The sequence below is a fragment of the Lemur catta genome, chromosome 2 (genome assembly GCF_020740605.2).
Source record: "Lemur catta isolate mLemCat1 chromosome 2, mLemCat1.pri, whole genome shotgun sequence".
Lineage (NCBI taxonomy): Eukaryota > Metazoa > Chordata > Mammalia > Primates > Lemuridae > Lemur > Lemur catta.
In genome coordinates, this window is record NC_059129.1 from 35,916,196 (window position 1) to 35,937,451 (window position 21,256).

Sequence of the window (21,256 nt, forward strand, 5' to 3'; positions counted from 1 at the left end):
AGTCCAAGAACCATTAGAAGAAACAATCTGAATATACTGCTCTGCACCTTTTGGTAACTGGACTCCCATTTCACTTTGGGAAGCCACCCCTTACCTCAGCTCCAAGGATGGGTACATGATCTGGGCAAATAAGAATATTCCATTCTCCCTGACCACCATGACTAGTTCAGGAAGAGATATGTGACCCAAGTCTGGGCAAAGTCAATTGAGATCTTTTGCCGGTGCTATCTGCAAAGAGATACCCTCTTTTCAGTTGGTTATTAAGAGAATAGCATGAAAGCCTGGAACTGCTGGAGGCATTTGCCTGCCTGAGAGAGAAACCAACATGGAGAAGAGCAGAACTGAAAGACAGAAAGTACTGGTGACACAATTTAGGCTTCTAGATATAGCCATGCCTGAAGCTGGTTTACCCCTGGACACTTCAGCTAGAGTCTGTGAGGAAATAAAGAAATTATATGGACAACTAAAAATATATATAGAAAAAATTAGCCAGGCATGGTGGCGCATGCCTGTAGTCCCAGCTACTTGGGAGGCTGAGGCAGGAGGATTGCTTGAGCCCAGGAGTTTGAGGTTGCTGTGAGCTAGGCTTATGCCAGGGCACTCTAACCCAGGCAACAGAGTGAGACTCTGTCTCAAAATAAATAAATAAATAAATAAAAATAAAATAAAATAAAAGGAACTATTTTTCCTCTGCTTTCACTCTGCAACAATCAACACAGAAGACTTCTGTGACCAAATGTGTGGGGATTTCTCCCTGTCAATAAGCAAGTGGTCAATCGTACAGTGGACACCAGCTGGGTATCCTCTAATTCAATCTAATTCCAACAAGACACCCAGGGCAAGACATGCAGGAAGGGCTGTGGAGCTTCCATATCCCCTCCGGGCGTGGCGCACCGCCCTCCAGGAACCTCCACACGTTCAGCTATTGGGAAGCTCTTCCAACCTAAAGCTGGGCTTCATTGCATAGGCAAGACTGATTATACCACTGGCAATCAATTTAACCTTCAACCGCTCTCGCCTCCTCAGAGGTGGGTGTGGGGCCGAGAAGTCCGAACCCTGTAATCTTGCCTGTTCTTTCCAGTGACCAGCCCACGTCCTGATGCTACCCAGGGGCAGCCAGCCATCAGTGGACTCATTAGCATACAAAATGACATGGCATTGGAGAGGCCAAGGATTTTAGGAGCTGTATGCCAGGAAACTGGGACTAAAACTAAATATTAATATATATTTTACAATATCACACATTCAACAAATACCTTTTATGCTTAGGATAGCTGGGGTTAGCTTTTTGTTATCTGCAACTGAGAAGCTTGACTAATAAAGAGGAACTTTCAATTCTTAGGGACAAAGGTTGCAAGGTGGAAGTACTGTAGGGATAAAGCAGAAAAGAAAGGTCGAGAGAGCCTGGTACAGCCATTTTGATGGATACCAGACCCTGACCACCCTGAACAAGGATGTCACTAGCAAGTCGCTAGGACTACACTAGGCCAAATGCCTTGCAAACTGTTTGTGCTTAGCTTTCAGTGACAGCACTTTATGATTAACCTTTATGGACTGACCTTAGTCAATGCTGGTCATGTATGGGTTTGTTTTTTTTTTTTTTTTTTTTTTTTGAGACAGAGTCTCACTCTGTTGCCCAGGCTAGAGTGCCCTGGCATAAGCCTAGCTCACAGCAACCTCAAACTCCTGGGCTCAAGCAATCCTCCTGCCTCAGCCTCCCAGGTAGCTGGGATTACAGGCATGTGCCCCCAGTGCCCGGCTAATTTTTCTCTATATATCTCTCTCTATATTTTTTAGCTGTCCATGTAATTTCTTTCTATTTTTAGTAGAGACGGGGTCTCGCTCTTGCTCAGGCTGGTCTCGAACTCCTGAGCTCAAACAATCAGCCCGCCTCAGCCTCCCAGAGTGCTAAAATTACAGGCGTGAGCCACCGTGCCTGGCCACGTATGGGGTTTTTAAACATATAGAAACGTTACCACTGACCCATAAGCAGTCCCCCTCCTGCTCGGGCAAGGAAACCTAGTCTGTCTGTGGAGTAAGATCTGTTGTCTGTCTCTCAATAAACTTTCTGTTGCTAGTTGACTTGCTCTCAAATTCTTTCCAGCACGAACCCCAGAACCCACCTGGCAAGTTGAGGAGGCTTTCCTCTCTTCACTGGGGCACCCCTACCATCAGAAGCATAGAGTAACCACACTAAACACCCAGCCTAAAATTGCTGGCCCTTCAACTAGTAGCCAAGACCTCAAACAAACAAATTCAAAATCCTATATTTAAACCACTCCAAGATTAATCCCACGGGGCTTAAGACAATATGAGCTTTGTTGAGTCAAAGGGAAAGAAGGTACCTAATACCCTACTCTCAGATGGCACATCCTCAATCCAGTCACTATCAATAACAATCTACATTATCAATTGGTCAAAAAAAAAAGAGACAATGTTGATTTTTTTTCTCCACCATGCCTATCTATGTACTGGGACTTACCCAAGTGTTTCTCATTTAAATGTTACAGCAATCCTATAACATAGACATTGGCATATCCTTTTTATAGTTGGGGAAATGGAAGTTCAGATAAATCATGCTAGGTAACTCTGTTAAGAAAAACAGGTAGTTGAGGCAGGGTTGCAAAGCTGCAGATTCCAAAAGCTATGCTCAGCTGGGCGTGGTGGCTCACGCCTGTAATCCTTGCACTCTGGGAGGCCGAGGCAGGAGGATCACTTGAGGTCAGGAGTTCAAGACCAGCCTGACCAAGAGTGAGACCCCGTCTATACCAAAAATAGAAAAAATTAGCCAGGTATGGTGGCACGCGCATATAGTCCCAGCTACTCGGGAGGCTGAGGCAGGAGGATGGCTTGAGCCCAGGAGTTTGAGGTTGCAGTGAGCTGTGATGACACCACTACACTCTACCTGGGGCCAATGGTGTGAGACTCTGTCTCAAAAAATAAAATAAAAGAATAAAAATAAAAGCTATGCTCTTCTTCTGAATTCCAAGTTTTGTCATAACTTCAGCATATTCAATAGTAAAAGAGATAGTGGACATAGAAGCATTTTGTCTCTTGTAAACTGCCAATCAACTGTTAGGCTATTATGATTACACTGAAAATATTACCAGTAAAATGGTGATTGCTGTGGCAACTGAGAAAAAGAGATAGGAAAATGTGATGGTTAATTTTATGTGTCAATCAGACTGCCTAAGGGATGCCCAGATAGCTGGTGAAATATTATTTCCAGGTGTGTCTGTGAGGGTGTTTCCACAGGGTTTGAAGTGGAACTATATCAGCTTTCCTGGGCCTCCAGCTTGCAGATGGCAGATCCTGGGACTTCTCAGCCTTCATAATTGTGCAACCCAATCTATTATAACCAATCTCTTTCAATACATCTATACAGCGACCACTGAACAACACAGGTTCGAACTGTGCAGTCCACTAAAACATGGATTTTCTTTCACCTCTGCCACCCCTGAGACAGCAAGACCAATCCCTCTTCTTCCTCAGCCTACTTGATGTGAAGATGGGGATGATGAAGAACTTTATGATGATCCACTTCCATTTAATATAGTTTCTCTTTCTTAATAACAATCTTTCTAGCTTACTTTATTGTAATACTATAGTATATAATATATGCACAAAATATGTGTCAATCAACAGCCTATGTTATCAGTAAGGCTTCTGGTCAACAGTAGCTATTTAGAAGTTAAGTTTCAGGGGAGTGGAAAGTTCTATGTGAATTTGACTGTGCAGCAGCGTTGGTACCCCTAACCTCCAAATCGTTCGAGGGTGAACTGTATATGTAACCCCCTCACAATGGTAAGAAATATTCATCCAAAAGGCGTTCTAAATACTTGCTTTACAAGGCTCTCTGCTTGGGAAATAGTTCCATTCATTTTAAGAAAACAGCACTGAACACATCTCTAAAGAAGTGTGCTTGGGGCCGGGCGCGGTGGCTCACGCCTGTGATCCTAGCACTCTGGGAGGCCGAGGCGGGTGGATCGCTCGAGGTCAGGAGCTCGAGACCAGCCTGAGCAAGAGCGAGACCCCGTCTCTACTAAAAATAGAAAGAAATTATCTGGCCAACTAAAAATATACATAGAAAAAATTAGCTGGGCATGGTGGTGCATGCCTGTAGTCCCAGCTACTCAGGAGGCTGAGGCAGTAGGATCGCTTGAGCCCAGGAGTCTGAGGTTGCTGTGAGCTAGGCTGATGACACGGCACTCACTCTAGCCCGGGCAACAGAGCGAGACTCTGTCTCAAAAAAAAAAAAAAAAAAAGAAGTGTGCTTGGATTTAGCTTTTAAACATGTATAGGTAAACCTCTCACAATGAAACCTTAAACACGATGGTAAGAAGCATCCTTCAAGAGCATGTTCTAAACATGTGCTTACAGAGTTCTCTGCTTGGGAAACAGTTCCAGTTGCTGTAAGAAAGCAGCACACCATGCACCTCTGAAGCAGCATGCTTAGAGCACTGTACACAAACTTCTGTCCTTGTACTTGTGACACGTACACCAAGAGAGTAATCATTTCACTTGTCTATCCTGCTAGACCACGAGCTCTTAGTAGAGAAGGGTCCAGTTTTATTCATCTTTATATTCCCAGTACAGGACCTGGCACCTACTAAGTCTTCAAAACAGATTGCCGAACTGAACTAAATCCTAGTAAACCCTTAAAACAGTCTTTCAACTTAAAACACTGCCACAATTCTGAAGCTGGGCTATTCAACATCTTCTCCTCCTCATTCCCAGAAAAAAAATCTGTCACTATCAACATACTTGAAGAGAGAATGTCTACTTCCCACCAAGGGAGAAGCAACATTTCCCCTTATAAATTCATTCACGTTCAACAGTATCTACCGAGCACCTACTCTGTGCCAGGCATGAGGGACATATAGCAACAAATGAGACCCAGAATCCCTGCCTTGCTCTTAGAAAATAGTCCAGAAAGGAACACAGACACTACACAAATAGTTTCATTTACTTATCTGTAGCTGAAACAAGCACTAAAGGAGACACAGAGGACAGAGTAGATAAATGGGTAACTCTGAATACATAATGACAGAGAATGTCAAAGACCTGAAAATAAATTCTCAGGCAGAAAGGACCTACCAAGTGCAAAGAGAATATCCATGTTAAATAAAATTACAGGAGATTGAGAAAGAAAAGCAACTTTTCATCTGAGGAATGTGAGCCCTTTTAAATTTTCAGGCCCAGAGAGGCATTGGAATGAGACAGCCGTCATGTCCTCCCACCCCTGTTGAGCTAAGTATCATTTTGAAGTCACCCTGCTATGTGGATTTGAGACTGAGTGTTGCCACCAATAGCTATAATGTGACCCAACAATGTCATTCCCTGGACATCATAACCCATACCCTATAGCTCAAAAATGTATAGCCAATCAGTAATCAACGTTATTTGTGTAAACCAATTCCTGACAAACTTTTGTAATCGACCCCCTCTCGATTCATCCTTTTTTCTTTAAAAGCTTGAGCTTCTTTGTTTCCTGGAGCACTTCCCAAGGCAACCTGGAAGTGTTTCCTGAGCTGCAGTCCTCAACCATGGCCCAGATCACCAAACCGAAACTAAGTTATCTAACCTTCTGAGAAATCAGAAGAGATAACAATTTCCCAAATGGGCCAGTTTAAATCTCGAATGGGTGTGATAATGAAGTTCCCTTCAACTTCAATTCTTACACAAAAAGGGTGGCCTGAAGTAACCTGATGTTAACTGATCAGTTTTTTTTCTATTTTTCTGTTTCCCTATCCCCACCTTACAAGAAAAAGTAACTTCAAAAACTAATACACTCTTTGTTCTTTAATTCTGCTTTCTTCAGCCCTTCTTTTGTTCATAATGCCAACCTCTCTCTACTCAGCTCACTGGAACACTTATTCTATTTTATGCAAATCACAAATTTGCATAAATAAAAAATAAAGCCAATTGAGATCTTTAAGCTAAGTTTATTGTAATTTTGTCCCTTTTTGGGTAAAGAGACAGGGTCTCACTATGTAGCCCAGGCTGGACTGCATGTAGGTACTAACAGGCAACGTCATAGCACACTACAACCTTGAACTCTTGATCAAAGTGTGAATTGGATAACAGCTGGGCAGTGATTAGAGACAGAAAAGAGATCAAAGATTAAGGCTTGGTGTAGTACAACCATTAAAGATAAGGAAGAGAAGCAAGAATCAGCAGAGGAGAGGCCAGAGAGAGCGCAGGTTAAGGAACAATGTTCAGCAAGTCAAAGAGAGTTTCAAGAACAGGCAGTGATCAGCTGCATCAAATACGGCTACAGGATTGAGAACTAACTTCACGCTGAACTTGGTAACCTAGAGATCATTGGTGGCTTTGAGAAAGAGCTGTTTCAGTGGAGTGGTGGGAACCAAAGCCTAACCGGAGAGGGATCAAGAGACTGTGAGGGGCCGGGCGCGGTGGCTCACGCCTGTGATCCCAGCTCTCTGGGAGGCCGAGGCGGGCGGATGGTTTGAGCTCAGGAGTTCGAGACCAGCCTGAGCAAGAGCGAGACCCCATCTCTACTAAAAAATAGAGAGAAATTATCTGGCCAACTAAAATATGTATATAGAAAAAATTAGCCGGGCATGGTGGTGCATGCCTGTGGTCCCAGCTACTCGGGAGGCTGAGGTAGGAGGATTGCTTGAGCGCAGGAGTTTGAGGTTGCTGTGAGCTATGATGACGCCATGGCACTCACTCCAGCCAGGGCAACAGAGTGAGACTCTGTCTCAAATAAATAAAAAAGAGACTGTGAGGGGGAAGGTGCCAGCGAGCACAGACTGAAGCCTCCGGCTGCAAACGGGCACACAGATGAAGTAGCTGGCGGGTGAATAAGGTTTTACTGTTCTCAAGATGGGCACTTTCTAAGCAAATAACAAGAAGTGCTGGAGCCTAGGGCCTTCGTCAGACCTTGTCTTCCTGACCCTGAGCTGAGCACTCCACCTTCCGCCGGCCTCCTTGTCCAGTGCCACCTGCTGCGGTTCCCACCCCGGCTCCCGACCGAAGGGCGCATGCGCAGAACCCAGGGCGGCCGGGCCCGGGGCCTCCCTCCGCGGACCCCGCCCCTTGCCGCCCAGGGCGCGTGCGCACCGCCCCTCCAGAGCCGCCTCGTGGAGGCCGGAGGCGTCGGGGAAGGACCTCAGCCTTTCGCTCCCGCGCTTCTCCGCGGGTCCCAGGCCGCGACCCATCCCCACCTACCGCGCTTCGGACAAAACAAGCTCGTCTCGCTGGAAATTGCAACGGCGGGAGCAGGCGCGTCCCTCGAACGCTTTTTTCAGAGTCTCTGGATGTTCACGCACTTGGGTTCGAAGCTTCGCGGCACGTCGAGAAACCTACGCGCTTTTTTCTCTTTTAAGAGCGTAGCCGAGCGCGGAGGACCCTTTTACGCACGCGCGGTCTCACCGCTGTGACGTCTCGCGCTGCCTCCTGGGAAATGTAGTTTTTACTTTGACGTACTTCCGTTTTCTCGGCTGAACCTTCATATGACAAGCCAGCGCACTTGTGAATTTCCAGTGTCTTTTCCCATTCCCCCAAGGGCTCTGCTGAAAACAAAAAGCAGAAAAACTTAAAAGCGAGCAGATTGTTGCTCGTTGCGGGGAGGGCCCCAGAGGATATATGGGAAGTCTGTACTTTCTGCTTAATTTTGCTGGGAACCTAAAATTGCTCTTAAAAAAGGGCAGTATGGCCAGGCGCGGTGGCTCACGCCTGTAATCCCAGCCCTCTGGGAGGCCGAGGCGGGTGGATCGCTCGAGGTCAGCAGTTCGAGACCAGCCTGAGTGAGACCCCGTCTCTACTAAAAATAGAAAGAAATTATCTGGACAACTAAAAATATATATAGAAAAAATTAGCCGGGCATGGTGGCGCATGCCTGTAGTCCCAGCTACTCGGGAGGCTGAGGCAGGAGGATCACTTGAGCCCAGGAGTTTGAGGTTGCTGTGAGCTGGGCTGACGCCACGGCACTCACTCTAGCCCGGGCAACAGAGTGAGGCTCTGTCTCAAAAAAAAAAAAAAAAAAAAGGGCAATACTGAGACTATTTCAACCCCAAAATTAACGCATCACTTTCTTCCATCAAGCTTGCATTTCTTTCTGTGGTCTCTAGCTCAATGAATGACGAGACCATCCACCCAGTCTCAGTTCAACATCCGGCATTTTATGAATTTTACATTTGTAAAGGTCTTAGGAGTTATTTCTCCTGAATGTCAAATATTGACCGCTAATTGCTCATCAGGAAAGACTTGGGGCTCACATTATTTTTAAATTTATCTTAAATATCTGATTTTTCTTAATTTTTAAAGGTGTTTTGAAGTGTTGCCCACATGTAAGGAATTGCTTTGTCTTCGCCTTTCACATACAGATTTCTCAAGAGAATGATCAGATTTCATTTCCTCTCCTCCCACTCGGCACAGTGTCCCCAGCCCGCACCTAGGAGTTATCGCTGACATCGCCTTTTCCCTCCCCTTCCATATTCAGTCCACCACTAAGTGTCTACAGTATAAAAACACATTTGTTGGGCACTCATTCTGTGACTGACACTGTTGAAAATGTTTTGCATGTATTCATTCATATAACGCAATCCATCTACTTTCCCTCTCCACCACATCCACTGTAGTCCAAGGCAGAGGCACCTTGCCTAAAATACTGCAAAAGCTTTCTCTTTTTTTAGTCCTAGGCACTGAGGTTGAATTACTCATTTCTACTTTATGACACACTATTATCTCTGGGCTCTTCACTGCCTCTCTTGTTTTATATAATTGTGTCCTTTTAAACCTTTTCTCCACCCCTCCCTCCTTCACTAATAGTGTGTGGGAATTTCCTTATAAAACATGTTTAGTATGTGTGTATCTTCAATTTACTTACTAAATGTGTGCTATAAACCTTCTATTTCATTTTTTCCCCTCTCAGCACTACACTTTTAAGACCCATCCTTGTTGTATGTACACCTAGCTTGTGACTTAGAACCACTGTGGAATATTTCAACATGGGCAACCACATTTTAGTTAATTTGGACCCATGATGATGGACCTCTAAATTGCCTCCAACTACTGGCTACCACAAACAATGCCACAGTGAACAACTTCAAGCTTGTCCCCTTGTGGCCCATATGAAGATTTCTCTGTAATGTATATTCACTAGTGGGACTGAGCAATGCCCTCTTAAATTGCCTCCTCTCACCTATTCTGGCCGGAGTGACCTTTTAAAATTGCAAATGTGTTCATGTCTTGGCTTCCCTGTCTCTTGTCCCACTGCTTTTCCACTTCAGCCTCCTCAGTTCTCTTCAGGCCCCTCCTCTCCCAGGGGCTCTGCAAAGATCCCTGGAGCACATTTTCCTTCTTTGCCTCCACGACTCCTCATCTTCCAATCTCCCTGACTGGGTCAAATCCCTCTATTATTAATATAATCTCTCACAGCACATGCAGACCTCTGTAATTCTGACAGTAACACAAATGTCACAATTTTATATTTATGACATAATTTGATTCATGTCTGTCCTACCCCTCCTTCAATTATAAGCTCCATGAAGGCTGGGCTTATATCTGTTTATGCTCATTACTTTATCTGTAGCACTTAGCCTAGGGCCTGGCACATAATATAAACATTTGTTAAATGAGTTTGGTTAAGGTGGCTCCTGCCTGTAATCCCAGCACTTTGGGAGGCCAAGGTGAGAGGATCACTTGAGGCCAGGAGTTTGAAACCAGCCTGGGCAATACAGTGAGACCCCATCTCTATAAAATTTTAAAAAAATTTTTTGTTAAAGAGAAATGAAGGTGTTATCTCTGCTCAGGGAGGGCCATGGAGGTGGCAGCATCTTGGTGCTATAGAATTTGGTCTTCAGTTTTGCAGGATCAGAAGTTTCATTTCAGCAGCAACCTCTCAGGATAGATTTCCACTGATGCAACTTACAAGAGAATGAGACATAAACCACGAGCCCCCTGAGTTACCTGGGAAGAGGCTCACATCTGTCACAGTGGAGCTGGCCCGAATACTCCCTTTCCCTGGGAAAGCCACCACAGGGCAAAGAAATCTAGGCCTTCCTGTTCTCTCCTTAGATTTCATTGCCTCAGACCATTACATCTGAAATCCTTTCCCAAAGAATCCTGAAAAGTCACAGGGGTATTTACTGAAGGTCTCTTGAGGATACCGAGGAGGACATTACATAGCATAGCTTCTTTTTTCCTCTTCCTTTCCTCTCCTTTCCTCTCTTCTTTCCTTTCTTTTCCTTTCCTCTTCTTTCCTTTCTTTTCCTTTCTTTTTTTTATTTTATGTTTTACTTTTTCTTTTTTCCCCCCAAACCTGAAACACTTCAAAATATCATAACTTCCTAACAATCCTTCTTACAAATACCCTCCCTTCTGAGTTCTACTGTTGAGGGCAAAGCTCACATCTCTCCCTCCTCTCTTCTTTCTCGCCCTTCAGAATCCTCTTTCTGCTTGGGGGCTTCTGGCACCTTCTAAGTAAAGCCAGCTACACATCTCTCACCTTGTACCTGTCCATGCCCAGCCATCGCCCATTTGAACAAAACAAAAGTCTCTCCGGCAGGATCAGACATGGCAGGCAGGTGAGGGAAATTGTAACTATTCACAATTTAATGGTTTTTGTCCCGGAGGCATACAGAAGGCTTATCATTGCCAGAAGGTGGCATAGTATGCAGGGAATCCAAGGGAGGAAGATGATGCAACACATTAACTCTTAAACATTGCATTTTTTTCTGCCTATCAACTAGATAGACATTGCAAAAAAGTCAAACATTGCAGAGATCTGGAATCTACAATATATGAGGTAAAAGTTCGCCATAATCCCAGTCTAGGATATAACCACTGTGGTGAGTTTGGTGAGTTTGATGCACACCACTAGCTCCTGTGCAGTGCAAGGCTGAGTTGGGCTCTGGCTCGCCCTCCAGGGTGGACAGTGACACCGGGGCGTGCTTCCTTCCCAGTCCCTGGGGTCCTGGGCACTGCCCCTGTGGTACCCGCTCCCCAGTGGTACCGGCTCTTCAACCACCTACCCAACCAGCGTGCGCGGGGCAAGGTGCCAGAAAGGCGCTCCTGCCCTGCGAGAGAATAAATACATCTTCCCTATGAGGGTTGACCGGTGTTTCGTGTTGGATAAGGCACCAAGCAGAGCTCAAAGATCACCCTGACTGACTCCTGGGAGCCTCTTGACCTTCCCCAGAAGTTCACCTTTGAACACCAGCCCCATAGGGCCCTCCAGAAGCGGACCGTCCAGGAGTGGTCACACAGAAAGTCAGCTCAAGCCTATGCAACCTGGATTGTTATCCTGCCCTGGAAGCCTTCACCAAAAGTTACAGTGTGATGTCGCCCACCTGGTTTTTCTACATACAGCTGGACATTAAAGAGCGCTCTGCGTTGATCCCACGGGCACGTGCCAGATGGTCCAGCGGAGAAGATGCCCAGGATTGCTGCTGCTGGTGAACCTGGGAATGCAGAAGCGACAGCAGGGGACATCAGACAACAGTGGCTCCAGCTGGAAACAGATTTGCGACTTGAGATGAGAATCTTCATTGGAGTTTTTTTGTGTGTGATCTTGACTAGCCAAACTACGTTTACAAAACGAAACTGAATGCAGAGTATGTGGTGACAAGAGCTGAATCGATGGCTAATATGGGTATCTCAGATATTTCCAAAGCCTGTTTGGGTTCTGTTTTTTATGCATGTGCAGGTAAGTTTAGTTCTGTAGGAGCAGTTTGCTGTGGCAGGGAGGCGTGTTTTATTAATTACTGACATTGTTGAGAATTGATAGTGATAATAAAAAGAAAGATTTAGGTCAGTTTAATTACTAATTAATAAGTTCCCTACATACAATAACCACATTATTGCCTGCACTCAGTGGGTGCGGATGCTCCCCACTGCCTGTCCCCACAAAATGTTCCCTTAAAATCCCTTCCAGATATTTAAGAGTTTTATGGCATGACCCAATTGCTATAAAAATTTTAGCTTAAAGGAAAATCTACATTATGAAGTAACTATTTCTGTAAGGAAACACTTTAAGCAAGAGGGTTTGGAAAATCTAAATATCTACACCTGGGTAAGCACTAGCCATCTGTGTTTCCTTTTCTCTATGCAAGAGTGTTAATAAATGTGCCGAATCATTACTTACTTGTCAATAGACCTAGTGAAACAGGAAGTATTTTAAAAACAACACTGAACTGGAGGTCAGGGTGCTATTGTCTCCTAAACCCATGACTAGAATTCCCTTGTACTCAAACTCCTTTGGTTAACTAAATGCACTATAATCTCCCTTATTTTGGCCTTCCTGGGACACTATCGTGTGACCGCCTGGTCTGACTTCTGCTCATCCTTCTCAGGTCAGCTCACACCTCACTTTCTCTGGGAGTTGCTCCCAAACCTGGATTTTTACACTGTGCAGCTTGAACATGTCTTTCTTACATTATTTATTAAACTGTGTGATAATTTTCTGCCTGTTGGACAAGCTGGAGGGCAGGTATTGTGTTCTGTCTATTTTTATATCCCAGCACCAAGCACATGACTGGCATATGGTTAGTACTCTAAACATTTGTAGACTGGAGAATGCTAGCCTCTCTGGTCCTTACCTTCCTTTTCTGTTAAATGGGGTTTAATTTCCTCATCTGTAAAATGGGGTTGGGTTTGCTGATGTGTAGGGAGACTTCAGTAATAGAATTTATTATTCTGCTTTTTTTAATATAAAAGGATCAAGGCTGTGCGTGGTGGCTCACGCCTGTAATCCTAGCACTCTGGGAGGCCGAGGTGGGACGATTGCTTGAGCTCAGGAGTTCGAGACCAGCCTGAGCAAGGGCGAGACCCCGTCTCTACTAAAAATAGAAAGAAATTAGCCAAACAACTAAAAATAGAAAAAATTAGCCGGGCATGGTGGCGCGTGCCTGTAGTCCCAGCTACTCGGGAGGCTGAGGCAGGAGGATTGCTTGAGCCCAGGAGTTTGAGGTTGCTGTGAGCTAGGCTGATGCCACGGCACTCTAGCACAGGCAAGAGAGTGAGACTCTGTCTCAAAAATAAAATAAAATAAAATAAAATAAAATAAAATAAAATAAAATAAAATAAAAGGATTGACTTATTGTAGTTCAAATACATATACTGAACATTCAAACATCTAACTATTAAAACTTAGGAACAAAAGTTTAATGTTCAAGCAGGAGTATACTTTTCAGGGAACACCCAGAAAAGTAATTTGTTGTCTAATCCAGAATACTGATACAGATCACTTCATGATGAATAAAATGTTTCACCAGCAGTTCTATTCTGGCCAACATCTTAGTGACTGTGGTTCCATACCTGAGAAGAAATTGCTAAGTAAATCTTAGGCTGAACAAGACTTGGCTAAACAACAAGACTTCAGAGGGGATAATCAAAGCCTATAAGTAAACAAATTAAACAGTTCTTTAGAGATGAAGATAAAAGCATGTCCATTACAGTAATCTTAGTCTCTGGAAGATAATTCAATTTTCAGTGTTTTACCTGCTTAAAAAAAAAAAAAAAAAAACCTGAACTTGGGTTTTCTCAGAGTCTGTGATATTTGCATCTTGCAAACCACATATGCTCATTTTCTTTTATTTTTAGAGAGAGGTCTCCCTCTGTTGCACAGGCTGGAGTGCAGTGCTATCATCATAGCTCACTGTAACTCAAACTCCTGGGCTCAAGGGATCCTCCTGCGTCAGCCTCCCGAGTAGGTGGGACTACCAGTATACACCACCACGCCTGGCTAAGTTTTTCTTTACTTTTTGTAGAGATGGGTTCTCGCTATGTTGCCTAGGCTGGTCTTGAACTCCTGGCCTCAAGCGATCCTCCCCTGAGCCTCCCAAAGTGCTGGGATAACAGGGGGGAGCTACCGGGCCGGCCCACACATGCTCTTTGGAACTCCTCATGTATACCTCTGTTAGGAAGAACATCGCTGAAAGTCACCAACTTCTACACCTCATACAAGGATGATTTTTTTTAGTTTCAAGATTTTAAATTTACTAGAGATAGTCTATATTAAAGTATGTCAATCATGTCACACAAAGAAAAATATTTCCAAAGCATTCTCTGTTCAAAAACTTCACAAATGCTTCTCCTATTTATCAGATCATTTTGCAGTAGGTTGACTAATGTGTATTTATATAAAAACCTGAAAATTGGCTTATGAAATCATTTCAAGTTAGTAGATTACCCTCATGGAAGAGTACACAGAATTATTTTGCCTTGTGGGCTCTGAGGCTGTAGGAGATGGGGATGGACCCTGGCATTCTAGGTTATCAGCAAATGCCACTGTCAGTTTATGCCTCTCTTCTGGCACATAGTCCAGTATTGGATATCATTTATCATTCTGCAAAATTTTGTCTACGTCTTTCCGGTGCTGGTCAGACTCTTAGATTAGCTCTCTTCTGTTGATGAACAGAGAACTTCAGTTTGCAGGACTGCCAATCCCAACATCTTCCGCAAGCTTTCACTTTCACATCTTTCACTAAATTGATTTTATATTATAAATTTTGTTTCTTTCAAAAGTGTCCTGATGTCAACTTTGGTTGTGATATATTTGTCTCTGATATATTCTTCAAATTCTCTATTTTTTCCTATCACTGGAGAACTGAATGTACAGAGGATCTTCTGTAATGATTTTTTTTTTTACTTCTTTCCATATGGATGTTAAGGTAATCACAGAAGTTTCATGCAGAAGTTGCCTAAAGTCTTCCCTCTTCTTTTTGGTAAGTGTATCAATGTGTTCATTAAGTTTCTCTATCTCAGCCGGGCGCGGTGGCTCACGCCTGTAATCCCAGCACTCTGGGAGGCCGAGGCGGGTGGATCGCTCGAGGTCAGGAGTTCAAGACCAGCCTGAGCAAAAGCGAGACCCCGTCTCTACTAAAAATAGAAAGAAATTATCTGGCCAACTAAAATATCTATAGAAAAAATTAGCCGGGCATGGTGGCTCATGCCTGTAGTCCCAGCTACCTGGGAGGCTGAGGCAGGAGGATCGCTTAAGCCCAGGAGTTTGAGGTCGCTGTGAGCTAGGCTGACGCCACGGCACTCACTCTAGCCCGGGCAACAGAGTGAGACTCTGTCTCAAAAAAAAAAAAAAAAGATACTTTCAGTTAGTGATAACTGAATGCTATGAAGAAAGTAAAAGAAAATCAGGTTAATGGGATAAAGAATAATTAGAGGTATGTGTGGTATTTTGGACAGGAATGTGCACTGACATGCTAAACACCTGCCTCCTCCATTGCACAGAGCTTCCAGAAGGTGCAGGTCACATGTAGTTCTCTGTGTCCTCAACACTGGGTCTGGGCCAAAGCAGGCACCACTAACTATTTGGGAAGGGAGGTTGGAAAGGGAGGAGGAATCCCTGACAGGTGCCTCCACACAGAGTGGCCAGACTTTGCCAGTGTCTGGCTAGCTGTGCTTCTAAGCCCTGGAACTGGGGTTCGGTTTTCCTTCTTTGAAGAATGGGTCGAAAACAGTACCCCGGGTGCCTGGCTCTAGGTTAAGCCCTTCCACGTGTGGGGTGCTGTCATCGCCCTCCCTTTTCAGATGAGCAAACTGAAACTGAGCTGTGCCCAAGGCCTGTCAGCTAGTCACCACGGTGGCCTGGTGGCAAGGCCAGCACTGCCCCCTAGCGGGAAGCTTGGGAATTTGCGGGGGTGATTACAGTCGTCACAGTAACGGGTGGGACAGGAAAAGGTCAGGACAATCCCACATTCTACACAGCATTTGACGGTCCTGATAGACATTCATGAAGGTAAAAAGGTTATTTGTAATTGCCCAGGCCTAGAACCTAACCACATCATACGTCACGAGAGAGGAATTATTTTTGCTACACTTGGCGATAAAGCCCACCACTATCCAAGAACACCTATCTCCTCATTTTCTTCACCTTAATTTGTCTTGACGTATTATCTTTGTTTAAATTAAGATTGTTTTCCTCTTTTCTTATTGTCTGGTTTGTTGTTATCATCCCAATTCTGTTTTTATTCATGTGTCCTTCTGTCTTCACTTTCATTTCACAAATCACACAAATCACCCAAATCTGGAAGACAAAAGCTAAATTTAATTCTGGTTCAGGCAAGGGAGTAACATAAGCAGAAGTGCAGCTTCTTGTTAAACAAAGGACGAGACTGGGCTGTTACAGGGTTTGGGAGAAGGATGGAGTTCAGGGAGCACTGAGGTGGACGGGTTTCAGTGGGCTCAAAACAAAGTGGGGTGTGAGTAGGAAATTAACATCTGTCCTGGGCTGAGAAGGTCCTGTTTTGTTGGAAACTAGAGTTAAAATAAAAAAAGTGGAAAGTTTTGTCTGCCTACCTCCCTGTCCCAAGATAGCAGAGCAGATAAAATGAGTGGGCAACCAAAGGTGTGACCTCTCTAGCCCAACGTGACTCACCCAGTTCAGATCCTTCAGACAAGAGTGGAATGTTCCATCTTCATGGTTTTATTTTCTGAACTTAAAATTCATACTAATTCCAGCCAGACATGGTGGTGTACCTGTAGTCCCAGTTACTCGGGAGGCTGATGCGGAAGGATCGCTTGAGCCCAGGAGTGTGAGGTTGCCGTGAGCTAGGCTGATGCCACTGCACTCTAGCCTGGGCAACACAGCGAGACCCTGTCTCAAAAAAAAATTTATACTAATTCCTTTCAAGCCAGCAATGGCATGTTGAAGAAAACAAAATCATAAAAATTCCTATTAAATTCACACTTAACCTTAAATTCTTACTAACTCACACTAAGTAAGTACAGACATCTGTTTACCTCATTATGTCTTCTACTTCAGGATATCCATGTTTTGAAATGTGTATTGTTTTATTATAAATTAATTTCCTTTTCTGTCTCCTTTGTGTTACCATGAGGACACTACCCCGAGTGTTTTGGCAGCTCTGTGAGGAATCCTGGTGTGGAGCTTACTCTGTGCCACACACTGTGGCAGGTGCCTTTACACGTATTAGCTCATTTGATTCTCCCCCCAACTCTAGGAGGTAGATTATTACTATCATCCGAGGCACAGAGAGGTGAAGTGACTTGTCTAAGGTCATAGGAAGTAGGATCAGGGTTTGCACCAGGGGCATCTGGCTCTACAGTCTGCACTCTCAGCCACTCTGCAGCCTCCTTCTCTGGGACCCCATTCCAAACGGGCATTGGGTGTGACAGGGCAGAGACCAATGATCTGGCACATAGCAGTCCCCGCCCCCCCTCCTTTGTCATGCCCTGAATCTGAGCCAGAATTGGGGTGGGGAGATCACCCTTGTGGCCATGACCCCAGGCCCAGGAGGGGCCTGTGACCTGCTGGCCATGATCCCAAGGACTGTTTATACCTGGACCGTGCCTCTTCCCTCCTCCTGAGAGGGGCGGGGATCTCTGTGGAAAAACACCCAGCTGGTGAGGGAGGAGGTGAGGGGGGCTGGGACTCACAGGACCAACTCTCTTCCCCTCTCAGGACTGGTGTTGCTGGACTGGGTTCTGGGCCAGGGCCAGATTGCATCAGACAGAGCCTGAGGGGCTGGACCAGACTGTGGTCTGAGGAGGAGCCTTGTAAGCTGGGGCGAGTGGAGTGGGAGAGGAGAGCCACTTGGTCAGGAACCAGACACAAAGCTTTGGAAGACGACGAGAGACGAGAGCAAGCCAGACATGATGGCCACCTTCCCTCGAGCAGCCAACCCCTCCCAGCAGCCAACAGGCCCCGAGGACGAGGACCCCAGCCTGGATGAGTACGACCTCTACAGCCTGGCCCACTCCTACGTGGGTAAGCCACTCTGTCCACTTCCTGGTCCTTCCACTTCCCGTCTCCTCTGGGGCTTCTCCCCACACCCTGTCCTCTTCTGGCCGGCCTGTTCCCTTGACCCTTCAGGTCACCCCCTTCTCATAACCTTACACACAGTGGGGTCCCTCATTCCACAGATGGGCCGGCTGTGCCTGCCCCAAAGCTCCATGGTGGCCCCCCCGCCCCCAGTCTCCCGCTCTTTCCACCTCTGAAGCCCTGACCACCTGCCTCTTCTCTGAGGCCTCTGCCCACTTCACCTCTGACTCCTGCCTTGGCTATAGGAGGTGGAGGCCGGAAAGGTCGCACCAAGAAAGAAGCTGCCACCAACACCAACCGCCCCAGCCCTGGTGGGCACGAGAGGAAGCTGGTGACCAAGCTCCAGAGTTCGGAGAGGAAAAAGCGAGGGGCTCGGCGCTGAGGTGGAGCTGGAGGTGAGAAGCCGGGGGCCCAGAGAGCCTACAAGGGGCCTCTGCCTTGAAAGGACAGGCCTGAGCGTGTGCGTTTGGGTGGGAGGAGGGAGGGATCAGAGAACTGCTGCCTCAACATAGAATAAAATGAGACATACGTTTGGCTCTGAGTTTCCTAGTGACCAGAGCAAAGGGGGAAAACAGAACCTTTCCAACTGAACAGAAATTTGGTTTACAGACAGAGAAACCAAAGCCAGAGAGGGTCAGGCCGAGGATTTCCCCTCTATTAATTTATTTTATCCTTACAGCAACCTTCTGAGGCAGGTTCTATTATGATCCCATTTTAAAGAGGCAGAAACTGAGGCACAAGAACATTAAATAATTCTCACAACCTCATAAGATGGAGCAGGGACCCCTTGTAGGGACCTTCCAGGCCCCTCACAGAGCAAGTGAGTAGGAGAGGTAGAATTAGAACCCAGGTCTCTGTCCCTTTCACCACCTGCTTTCCCTCTCCCTAGATGAGGCCAGACCACGGACACCACACCCAGCAACGCACACAGGACTATGGAGGAATGAGGCCCTGGGGACAGGATCCAGGCCTGCTTGCCCCATCCCCCACCCCCAGGACTTACCCCACCTGACTGAGTCACTGAGGGGCTGCCAACCGAGCCCTGCTAACCCCAGCAAAAAGGCAAGATGGAGAGCAAGAGGCAGGGAACAGAGAGGTGGGGGCAGGAAGGCACCAAGGAAAAGAAAGCCACTGAGGAAACCGGAACTCTCTGACAGTGGCTGCCACAATAAACAAAGTACAGCAGCTGCAGCTTATGTGTGTGTTTTTATCTCTACTCTTTGTGTGTTTTTGTTTGGGCACATTTCTGCCTGCATGTGTTCATGCATTTGCATGAACAAGTGAGAACATTTTTGGTGTGTATTTGTATTTGGTGTAGGTATTTGGGGCAGGGAGTGTTCCTGTTTTTGTAAGGGCTTAGGCTGTGAACCTGTTGTTTGGTTTGTTTTTTTGTTTTGTATGTTTTATATTTTGGTGCATACATTTCTGTGGTCTCTTATGGGGTGCAAAGGAATTTTCTTTGTTTCTTTGCAATGTTGCCCATGAAACCCCATGATTATGTCCTGTTCATATAAAACCACCAAAATGCCTTTTTTTTAAGACATGGGGTCTTGCTCTGTCACCCAGGCTGAATACAGTGGCTCAATCATAGCTCACTGCAGCCTCGAACTCTTGGGCTCAAGTGATCCTCCTGCTTTAGCCTCCCAAGTAGCTAGAACTATAAGCATGCACCACTATGCCCAGCTAATTTTTATTATTTTTTGTAGAGACAAGGGTCTCACTATGTTGCCCAGGCTGGTCTTGAACTCCTGACCTCAAGTGATCCTCCCATCTCAGCCTTCCATCTCAACCCAAAGTGCTAGGATTACAGATATGAGCCACTATGTCTGGCCTAAAACCATATTTTGAAGGGAATGTTATTTATTGGTGCGAGATGTAGAAAACTGAGATTTAAAATATTAAACGTCCTAAGTTACTCAGGGCTCATATTCAAGGATTCTTATTGTCCTTAAGTATGAGGTGGGTCCCCATGCCAAGGTGGCCACCAGAATCGGGGGTTCTGGGAGGTCAGCTAGGGGAGGAAGGTTCTTATCCAGTGTTATCAGTCTCAGGACCAGAGTTCGAGAAGAATGTAGGGCAAATAAAAAGTGTGGTTGGAGCTAAGAAGAGGGATTGATTGAAATAGAGGTTTGGGCTGCTATAATGGAGAATAAAATAAAACAGGATGGAAAGTTATTTCTTTCTCACTTAACAGCTCCAAGGGTAAGTACTCCTGGGCTCAAATGGCAACTCCATTGCGTTGGGGAGTCCAGCTACTTTTAGCTCATTGGCCACACTCAAAACATGGCTTTCACTTTCAGGTCCAAAATAGCTTCTCCAGTGCCTGTGATCACACCTGCATCTCAGCCTGTGGAATAGGAGGAGAAAAGAGACCAGGGGGAGGCCATGCCTATTCATTTGTAAGGGCAAAACCTAAAAGTATAACACATCACATCTGCTCGGAATTTAGTCATGGCCACACCCACCTCCCAGAGAGGCTGGAGAATGTAGTATTTAACTGCTTAGCCACATGGGAGCCAAAACTTGGGCAAGGGCAGGGTTTTGTTATTAAAGGAAGCAGGAGAGAGTGAATACTGGAAGAAACTAGCAAGAAACATTGTCCACATGCAGACTCAATAGAAGTGGGGGCAGAAAACTGTAGGTCTGGCTCTGGACAGAGCCTTTTTCATTTTCTCCTACCCCTTCTATCTAAGCCCTAGGCTGCAGAAGTTGAAACCGATGGTTGGTTCTTAGGGACCCAAGAATATCAACAGAGGACTGAGGCACCTGTTGGAGCAGTCACAGACACACAGCAGACTATGGCCAGCTGGAACCCTTGGGGACCTCTATCCACCCACCTTCCCTGAGTCCAGCCTAGTAACTGCCATAGAATCCATGACTGGAAAGGACATTAAAAGACCTCTGGCCCAACTCCACTCCACTCAACACTGGGATAACTTCTGCTAGCTTAAATACTGCTAGGGACAGGGAACTTGCTGCCTTTGAAGGTTGCCTAATTCCATCGTGGGCAACTCCCTTATGTGGGCTGAAACCTCTCTCCCACCTGCCTCTGTGAGCAAGCTTCTGTCTTTCTGATCCTTTCTGTCTGAGATGACTTTAATCCCCCATTTCATGAACCTCAGCTCAGCTGTCTCCTCCTTGAAGTCTTCCCTGACTTGCCTCTACCCATTGTCTCCTGACCTCCGCCCCAGTCAGACCCCTTCTCCGGGATCACGCGGCAAGCCTGGGCGCAGAATCTCACGGTCACCTCAGCAAACAGCTCCTTCAGATTTCCCCTCCAATCCCTCTTTCTATACAAATTATTTATTAATCCAATAAATGTTTATTGGCTGCCGACTGTATTACCAGGGCCTGGCTGAAGGCGTGGATTGCAAGCAGGGACAAATGGGAACCTGGTGTGATTGGACCCAGGGAGCTCTAGAACCCAGGGAGCAAACGGCAGGACAAACACTGGGCAGCGGGCTCTCAGCCCAGCACAGATCTGGGTGT

General features: G+C 45.8%; 2 protein-coding genes across 6 annotated transcripts in view; one reads left to right on the forward strand and one right to left on the reverse strand.

Moving 5' to 3' along the window:
* The window catches only part of SGF29 (SAGA complex associated factor 29), a 60,448-nt gene that overhangs the window by 20,033 nt on the left and 19,159 nt on the right, over positions 1-21,256 (reverse strand). For 2 of the 5 annotated variants that reach the window (XM_045543450.1, XM_045543447.1), the window contains exons 3-5: positions 15,857-16,009; positions 11,319-11,429; positions 7,195-7,535 (exon numbers count right to left, since the gene is read on the reverse strand). The gene's annotated coding sequence lies outside the window, so the exon portion shown is untranslated. Of the gene's footprint in view, positions 1-7,194; positions 7,539-11,318; positions 11,430-15,856; positions 16,010-16,360; positions 16,445-21,256 lie in introns of those variants that run through there. The other 3 variants (XM_045543451.1, XM_045543448.1, XM_045543449.1) reach the window with 3 other exon arrangements.
* On the forward strand, positions 17,367-18,958 carry NUPR1 (nuclear protein 1, transcriptional regulator). Its single transcript, XM_045543457.1, has 3 exons — positions 17,367-17,713; positions 18,013-18,162; positions 18,657-18,958. The coding sequence occupies exons 1-2, from the start codon at positions 17,599-17,601 to the stop codon at positions 18,147-18,149; spliced, it is 252 nt and encodes an 83-aa protein (XP_045399413.1). The 5' UTR covers positions 17,367-17,598; the 3' UTR covers positions 18,150-18,162; positions 18,657-18,958.